Consider the following 8,589-nt stretch of genomic DNA (forward strand, 5'->3'; position numbering starts at 1 on the left):
CTGCCATTCTCCAAATAAAGCTAAAGATGGCGTATCTGAGTTCCTCTGAAGCTTTTTATTAAGTAAGTAAGATGCAACCATCTTGTAAGGTTGCTCACCATCTCTTACTGTTAATGCCTAAATATAGACAAAACTGTTAGCACAAAAGAAAGTGTTAATTTAATGTATGATTAAAAACAAATTTCCTTAAGTTTTATTTCATAACTTTAAATTGTTATATTCTTTGCAGGCACAGGCAGCTTTTTTTGTAAAATTATTGTCATTTTTTTTGTCAAGTTAACTTACAGATTGAAGCCATTTCTCTTTGGTGTGCAAACAATGGACAGAGGAACGAGGTAAAACTTCTTCACTTTTAACATAACCAAGGGGTGGCACATCTGGTGGGTATACAGCTTCATATTTTAGCAAATGACGCCGCAGAGCAAAAAGAGGATGGCTCTTGAATGCAGCAATGCTGGTCGGCAATGGCTGTGAAAGCAACTTTGCTTCTAACTGCTTGTTCTCCTCCAAATCTTGAGCCTGAACATTGTATGAGTAAACTGAATTATAACCAAATAAAAATACATATTAATTTGCAGTATCTGATTTCCTCTACAAAACAGAAAAAAAAAACAGATTATACCATATTTTCACTTAAAATACTCCCGTTTGAACACCCTTTCCCAAGAGTGTATTACAATATAAACATATTGCATTTATTTCCCACTAAGTTCCCAGTATTTACCTTGTTTTTAGTTTTATAACAGGCAAGTAGATTGTTCCACCAATCTTTTTCAAGGTAACCTATTCTCAGTTTCCTTGTCATAATGAGCCACTGAGAAGCGTATCTTGATGTAACATCTTTCACACTATTGTTGCCATCAAATGAAAGAACATATTGAATAGGATTTGTAGTTTTTGATTCAATAGCATCTGGTTCGTTAATAACACCAGACACACAATCCACTGTCACCCAACCGACCTGGATAAAAAGAAGCATTATTGAATTTCTTGCACAAAAAAAAGTTGAAGAAAAAAAGTTACATATGTAATTTACAAGATTAAGTTGTAAGGTCTTTTTGGTAATATTTTAAAATTTTGTTAATTTAATTATTGAAGTTAAATGATTTTCCACTATTAAGTTATGAAATAAGCAAACTTGTTTTAAAATATAAACTAATATACATGATAAGAGCAGTTAAATTGTAACAGCATACACAAACCTTAGCAATATAAACTTCTAGCCATTCATTGATATCTTTTTCACTATTTTGATTGTTTGATTTTGATTTGGTTCCAGATGCTTTCTTGACTGGTTTTTCTGCACAAGGTATAAAAATAAACAGGCATTTAAAAACATATATATATTTTTTAATAAAAAAATTAAAAGGATAGTTGATATACAAAAAACCTTAAGTGGAATTTATGTAAAGGTAAGTACTACATGGTAAAAAAAATGATCGGGAAAAGCAAATATTTAGGATAGGTTAAATCCGTCCAAAGCTTTTATATATTAGGAAAGGGAATGATTTAAACCAAGATACAATCAGCAAATGAAGTAAACAATATATATATATATATATATGAAAAAAATGTGTCACAAGCCAATAACCAACTTGTTGGTGGTTTCTTTAACTGGGAGGGTCTTGATGTTGAAAGTTTTGCTTTTTTATGCTCCACAGCTTCAAAATCACTGTCCTCATCATCATCAGAGTCAGGTTTTTGATCCGGCAAAAAGTCATCTTCCTCATCAGATAAAACAGTATCTTGTTTCTAGAAAAAACAAACACTGGTAATTTTAAGACAATTCTTTAATATTTGTCAAACAGTCTAACTTTAAGTAATATGACAACAAAAGTATTTTATACAAATAATTTAAAAAAACTTAATTCATTAATGTAAGCATGACAATTTAATAGCATTGCTGACAAACCTGTGCTTTCTGTGTCTTTGGTTTGGTTTTATTGCTTCTTGTTTTACGTTTTTTTGAAACAGTTGTTTCAAAATCATTATTCTCCTCGGATAAATGTCCAGAATCCTTAGGGCAAGATTTAATCTGAAAAAGTACCACAATGCAGTTTTATTTTATTTGAAACAAACAATAAAAATACGAAAAAATTATCTAAACAGTAGTATTACATCGAAGCGTTCCATATTATATAACACAATACTTACTAGTGAAGTTTGCCAGCATATCAATATCAAATATTTCTCACTCACTTTTGAGAGACAACACTCTTATTATAAGAAACAAACCTTAACGGCAATCTTTCTCAAAGTACGCTTTACTTTGTTTTCTTTCTCTTGTTCTTCATCATTTTTTCGCTTTCGTGTGACTGCATCCTAGAAATGGCAAATAACTATATATACATACAACACCATAGACTTGGGGCAGTAAATCCCATATTTTGAGATTAAGATTAAAAAACTAACAAATGCGCTTATTTAATTCTGTAAATATTTGTTTACTATCGAATGAGACAAAAAAGAGAATGAAAACTAGTCCCATTATACCCCATCTTATTTAAAAAAAATTTAATTGTGATAAGCACAACCAGTTTTGCTTACTTGATCATCAGATATATGGTTTTGCTGGTCCGCACACGGCTTATTATCCTCAAACGCAGGTTTATCATTGCTAACCATGATGCTGAGCTTTTTAGAAGGTGAAATGTTTCTTTGCGGTCTTGATTTGTTTCCCACCTTGGATTTAAAATGCTTTGAAACTTCCTTTGAATTATTACTGTTCGTATTTGTCGCTTCCTTTGTCAAAGAGCTGTCTTTAAATTCATATTTTGACACAACTTCGGTTTCACTTGACGATTTTTCGTTTGGTTTTTGCCTTTTTGTTCTAGAACTTGAGTTCTTGTTAGTTTTTGCTTCAGCCAAAACTTTTGTCCGTTTACGAGTTGACCGACGTGGTTGAGTGGTTTCATCGTCGCAAGCCCCATCCACTTGTGGTATGGATTCCTCCTTTATCTCTTCAGGTGTAAAGTTAACCAAACGTACTTTGCAGAGAAGTTCTTCTAAATTCTCACACTGGTTTGCTGTAACTTTTTTTAACTAAACATAATATTTTTGGTTAAAAAATTTAAGCTGTACAAATTGCACTGAAATAGCCCACATAACATCTAATGATCTAACCTTAAAACAATTATGTTTTTTTCGTTTTTTTTCTGTGACCTTGTGGTTAAGCTATAATACAGAAATAAAAAACAATCCAAAACAAATAAATATTAACCTTTTCCAAATGATTTGCCAGTTTGAGGGCATTCTTTTCCACTTCTTCATATTTTGGTGGTTTAAATGAAATGGGGTGGACAGAAAACACAAAACGAACTTGTAATCCCAAGGCACGAAATAAAACCAAACACAACTGAAAAAATTGAAAATATTAAATCATGTCCAAATATAGGAGCAAAAAAATATATAAAGGATTGTATTAGACAAAGTTTTAAAACTTACCAAAACTAAGTCCAGTTTTTGTTGTACGCTTTCAATCTCAATGCATTTCTCAATACATTTTTCTTTTTCACCAATATTAACCATACCTTGATTTTTTAAAGTTACAGCATTGTTGCCTTTTGTGAACTTTGAAGTGATCCAGTTCAGTAAGCTGTGAATATATTGTAAGGTTTATAGAATGATTGAAATAGTTATATTGGTAAGTGCTACAGATGCACAATCGGTCAAAAACAACCAAAACTTTTAATTGTTAACGTATTATTGGCATAAGCTGATTAAGACAAATTTACTCACAACTTTATGCTAAAATGGCCCATTTTTTTACAAAAAATAATCGAAACAAAAATATACAGCTAGTAAACTTTTTATTTAATTTTTTTTTTTAAATACTGACTTGGTTAAACGTTCAATAGTCATTAACTTAGGTTGTGGATCTATAAACTTCTCTGGCAGAGTTGAAAGAATTAATGCTTGAAGATCCTCACTTGAACCGACTTCATTTAACTGGAAGCCAACAGATAACAAGCAAACCAAATGTACCTAAAAAAATTTTTTATGTTTCTCTACTACATTATACACAGTTATTTTACTCCTATATAGGTTATTACTAGTGTATTACAATTATGTGAAGATCAGAGTTTTTGGCATTTATAAACACAAGTTCTCACTTTATGCAAAGATATTTGCCGATCTTTAATATTTTTATTCATGCATCGCTTCACAAATGCAAGAATCCAATCTTTTGCTGAATTTTTCTTTCTTTGTTTCTGAACGACTCCAGGCAAGTCAAATTCAATCTACGAAGAGAACAGTAAAAAAATGAGAACCAGTATATTCATTTTGACAATTTGTGTATAAACGTTTTCATAAAATATTTTTGAGACTTACTTCAACATCCTTTACAGCTATATTGGATTGGTTGATTTTATCTTCTTCCACCTCTTCCCAGTCATCCTCATCACTGCTCATTGATGATGCAGCTTCCTTCTTTGTGGATGGGGGAACATCTTTTTTCTCACTTTTCACTGTGATCCTCTTTTTGGTCGATTTTGATTTCGGCATTATTTAAAATATGTAAGAACAGTTTATTTAAAATCTTTTTAAAACAATGTGTTTGTATTAGCATTAGTTTAACAAAGCAGTTAAAAAATATATATATATAAAAAATCATATTTTGAATTCTGCCATCAACTAAGTGTATTCCACACTGTACGTCTGTATAGTAATCACAAGACAGACGAAACTATTCCTGCCATGTAGCCTATATTTACTTTGACCTATATATCTGCAGGTAATATTCCCATGACGTCACTATATTGCTTGGTTGGGAAACGTACTAATATTGGAATAAATACAGCGACGACATTTTACTACGCTTGCACGAACAGAAAAGCATGTTGTTGCAAACTTGTTTATATATTAGAAGGTTACGTAACAACGATTTGGTTGCCTTTTTCCATCGTTTATAAACTGGGTCAAACTGCCTAATGTCGCCGATTTAAATATAACCAGCTTAACACTTTAAACGGCCGTTTGTCTGTATTTACCAATCAGTTTAGCGTTATTGTGTTTGTTTAGATCTTTGTAAGTCAATGGGAAAAGCAAAACAACTTAAATTTTAACGTACAAAGTCAACTGTTTCCCTTACATTACATTTCGCGGGAAATTGTTAAAAATTCCCCTAATTAACCACGTGCTTTTCTCATTCAACCGTAGATGAAACTTTTTCTCTTTGCATCTCTCTCAATTTTTTTTCTTCTTGTTTCTCTTAAATAAGCATGTGCCAAAATTGTTTACAGGACCGTTGTTTTGATGAACAAAATCAATGTTCATATATGAACTGAACAAAATACAGTCCAAAAAAAGTACTTGAAATTCCTGTGTTTTCTTAGGTATTGTCTAGGTGTTTTCCCTTGAATACAAGATAAACAGATTACAGTTCCACTGGTCATTTTTTCCAGCTAACCGAGGAATGGCTGCTCGAAATATCGTTACATGCGTACTTAATTCCCAGCGATCGTTATGCAACATATGCTGCTACACTCCTATTGTAACACGAAGAACTTACAGAAACAGACCAAGTCATAACATTGGAAGAGTACACGGACTTGTAATAAAAGATGTAAGTAACATTTTTTAGTATTTTACAGTTAAATACCAAATAAAAGGTAATGGTTACATAACCTTACCTTTTTTCTCATTGGTAAATTTATAAGGCCTTTTCTTATACATTTTTTTTTAAATCTTTCCTACCATAATCGAAAAGACAAATAAAGTTATTATTATTCACCAGAAACCAATTGAAACCAAAGGACTTGGGGTATGGAAACCAAAGGACATAGAAGCCTCAAAGCCAACAAATTTCAACACTTTAAATTTCGTAGTGTCGGGTTATGACATGGTGCTGGTTGAAAATTTTGCTACATACGTTCACAGATTAATGATAAAATTCAAGCAAAATGTAACTGAAACGTGAGTTATTTAAAGAAAAAATCTGTTCCAAAAAAAATCCAGAACAAAATCTCCCACAAACTAACATATATATACTTGGTAACTCTTAAGCTGGCACAAGGTGTTTGAAACAGAACACTCGTGTCATACTGACTGTTGTTTTCCAGCCACGCAAGAATAAAGTAAGTTACATTCATTCATTTATTCACACAGTTACATTCATTCATTTATTCACACAATTGTCTTGATAGCACATAGAATAGTGTATAAATGGTCGTGTTATCGGTATATTTGATATCACAATTGATAGTAAAGTTTGGCTGCTGCCACTACTCATATAGATAGGATATACTCATATAGATAGGGCCTACCTATACACGCCATTTTGTGGCTCTAGTTTCTGGTTTGATTATCACCATTTAAATTTGTTGCAGGTATGCCATTCCAACAACCAGTACAAGTGTAAAGAAAATGGGCAAAAATGCTTCTGCAGATGTTGAACAAATGGACACAGACATTGTACTTAACAACCACCAGCGTGTGGTACAGGTTAAAGACTTGCCATCTACCTTAGCACCTATGTTACTTCAGCAGCTAATGCACACAGTTCCTCAGTCGGTGTCTTTTTCAGTGAAACAGGTTCGTTTATAGCATTTTATATTTTAACTATATATAAACTATAGATTGTATGTTTTCTATTCCTCTGTCTTAACCTTAAAAGAACTATAAAAACATGAAAAAAATCTGAAAATAAAGGAAAATAGATTGGTCAATAGGTGCATTTTATTCATGAAAAATCTTTACAAAAGCTTTAAAATTGTTTTAATTTTTACCACAGTACACTGAAGAAGACTTGAATATGCGATATCAACAAAGAATTGAAATAGAACGAGAAAAGGCGGAACTGCAAGCATTGCTGGACTCTCGATAATCTTTTTATAAATTTTTATTTGTACTTTGCTAAAACATTTGTGTTTCGCACTTTGAATGGTCATAATAAATTCATTGCACAGCGAAATACATTTCTGGTAGAAAGCGGCAATAGAAATTTTCTTGGCAGCAACATAAGTTAATGTAATACTTTCAAGCTACAGTACTGCATAAAGAGAACTATATACAACATATATGGAGTACAATGATATACTTTTACTACTCATATAATATATAACTTAAACGAAACTTACTATTTTTGAAACTCATAGGCTAGTAATACTTATGATAAAGGTAGTTTAGGCATTCTAATATATTTACTCTTCTGCTTGCCATGTCAGTTACCCAGAAATGATTTCTTGTGTTCTTTTAGTGAAGAAGGTCTTGACCCAGAATCTATAACACCAGACTCCCTTGCAGCTCTGAAATTGTTACATTAAAAGTAAAATCTAAAATCGAGTTGTCATTTTTGAGTAGTACATGCGATTTATTTCAGTAACTCTTATAGGTTGAAGACATCTTAGATACAAAGCATTACATCGGGTGTATCTAACGTTAGTTAGTTGCGGGGATTGATCTAATGCATTGTCAACACCTCTGTACCTATACAGGGAATCTTATTGTTATTATTTCTACGTTATACTGCAATGCAAAACAAAATAAAGAAATGCGAGAAGTTTGAAACACCGGCGAATGTGCATAAATTGAAAGAGAATTGCAAATAGGCAAGTAAATAAAATTACATGCGATACTCAAAAACAAAGTCATCTTGTATTGGAAAAAAAGAGAAATCAAAATGGTAGTGGTATAAATGAATGCAGAAGCATACTATGCTACAAAACATAAAGTCAAGTGTAATCCAATCATATACTCCAGCAACAGTTGGGCACCGTATGTCTCAAGAACTAAAAATGTCATGCGTGCTGATTTCTAAAGTGGAACTGAAGGGTGTTGGCATTTTTTTCAAGGAACCAGTAAAACATAAACATGCAAAATCCTGGCTTGACCCAAAGGCAGCAGCATTGGAATGTGTCAATTTCCCAACACAATAAAACTTGGCAAATAATAAGTAACAGAACCACAGCACGCTAGCACTCTGGTGAAGCACGAGCACCACTCAAGTGACTGTTTAAAACTGGAACCGAATCCAACCTTCGGATGAGAGTTTCTAACTTTTTCCTCGCTCTTGTTTCATCTTCCATAGTCTGCTTCATCCGTTTTTGCTCCTGAATAATTTACAGATAAAAAAATCAAGAAAAATCCCAAAAAGTGCGCAATGAACAATGACCATTACTACGAACAAAATTTTATATTTTATAACTTGCAAAAACATAATAACTAAACAAACCTGCTTCAATGAGTTAACTTGATCCCGTAATTCATATACAGTATCAACCAGGCTTCTAAAAAATATATTTTAATAAAACAATTAACAAATGATTACACTGGTTTCATTCAAGTAAAAATTGGTGTAAAAACACACACCTATAGGAAGGGATTTGTAATACAACAAAATCAATAGTTATTTTTGTAAAACTAAAAAAATGGAAGAAAAGTTATCTTAAACCAATTACAAAATCATAATTTGCAAAATACAGTACAGAATAATTGGTTCCATATAATTAAAGTAATAAAACAATTAATCTTTAAACTAATTACAATATAAAAAGTTGCAGAATCGACATACTTCTCCTCAATAAGAGCGTCATTGTCTGGATTTTCTATGATAATTTTTTCTTCTAAGATTGAGGTATGTCTGCTGCG

General features: G+C 31.9%; 3 protein-coding genes across 3 annotated transcripts in view; 1 reads left to right on the forward strand and 2 right to left on the reverse strand.

The window, feature by feature from the left end:
* Nucleotides 1-4,546, reverse strand: part of LOC100177013 (DNA repair protein complementing XP-C cells) — an 8,389-nt gene extending 3,843 nt beyond the window's left edge. The window contains exons 1-13 of the mRNA XM_026835497.1: nt 4,333-4,546; nt 4,113-4,241; nt 3,839-3,984; nt 3,445-3,595; nt 3,221-3,355; nt 2,548-3,042; nt 2,236-2,322; nt 1,913-2,035; nt 1,596-1,752; nt 1,203-1,300; nt 725-961; nt 286-519; nt 5-117 (exon numbers count right to left, since the gene is read on the reverse strand). Coding sequence (XP_026691298.1) covers nt 5-117; nt 286-519; nt 725-961; nt 1,203-1,300; nt 1,596-1,752; nt 1,913-2,035; nt 2,236-2,322; nt 2,548-3,042; nt 3,221-3,355; nt 3,445-3,595; nt 3,839-3,984; nt 4,113-4,241; nt 4,333-4,506 — 2,279 coding nt within the window. The 5' untranslated portion in view covers nt 4,507-4,546. The remainder of the gene's footprint in view (nt 1-4; nt 118-285; nt 520-724; nt 962-1,202; nt 1,301-1,595; nt 1,753-1,912; nt 2,036-2,235; nt 2,323-2,547; nt 3,043-3,220; nt 3,356-3,444; nt 3,596-3,838; nt 3,985-4,112; nt 4,242-4,332) is intronic.
* A 712-nt stretch (nt 4,547-5,258) lies between these two features.
* On the forward strand, nt 5,259-6,913 carry LOC100178668 (39S ribosomal protein L48, mitochondrial-like). The gene is made up of 4 exons (XM_002128854.4): nt 5,259-5,566; nt 5,738-5,916; nt 6,330-6,534; nt 6,734-6,913. The coding sequence occupies exons 1-4, from the start codon at nt 5,417-5,419 to the stop codon at nt 6,824-6,826; spliced, it is 627 nt and encodes a 208-aa protein (XP_002128890.1). The 5' UTR covers nt 5,259-5,416; the 3' UTR covers nt 6,827-6,913.
* The window catches only part of LOC100181029 (rho guanine nucleotide exchange factor 7), a 10,941-nt gene continuing 9,012 nt past the window's right edge, over nt 6,661-8,589 (reverse strand). The window contains exons 17-20 of the mRNA XM_002128756.5: nt 8,513-8,589; nt 8,174-8,228; nt 7,978-8,051; nt 6,661-7,247 (exon numbers count right to left, since the gene is read on the reverse strand). The exon at nt 8,513-8,589 is cut by the window's right edge and continues 3 nt beyond it. Of these exons, the coding sequence (XP_002128792.3) occupies nt 7,163-7,247; nt 7,978-8,051; nt 8,174-8,228; nt 8,513-8,589 (291 nt within the window). The 3' untranslated portion in view covers nt 6,661-7,162. The remainder of the gene's footprint in view (nt 7,248-7,977; nt 8,052-8,173; nt 8,229-8,512) is intronic.

The sequence above is a fragment of the Ciona intestinalis genome, chromosome 8 (assembly GCF_000224145.3).
Source record: "Ciona intestinalis chromosome 8, KH, whole genome shotgun sequence".
NCBI classification, from domain to species: Eukaryota; Metazoa; Chordata; class Ascidiacea; order Phlebobranchia; family Cionidae; genus Ciona; species Ciona intestinalis.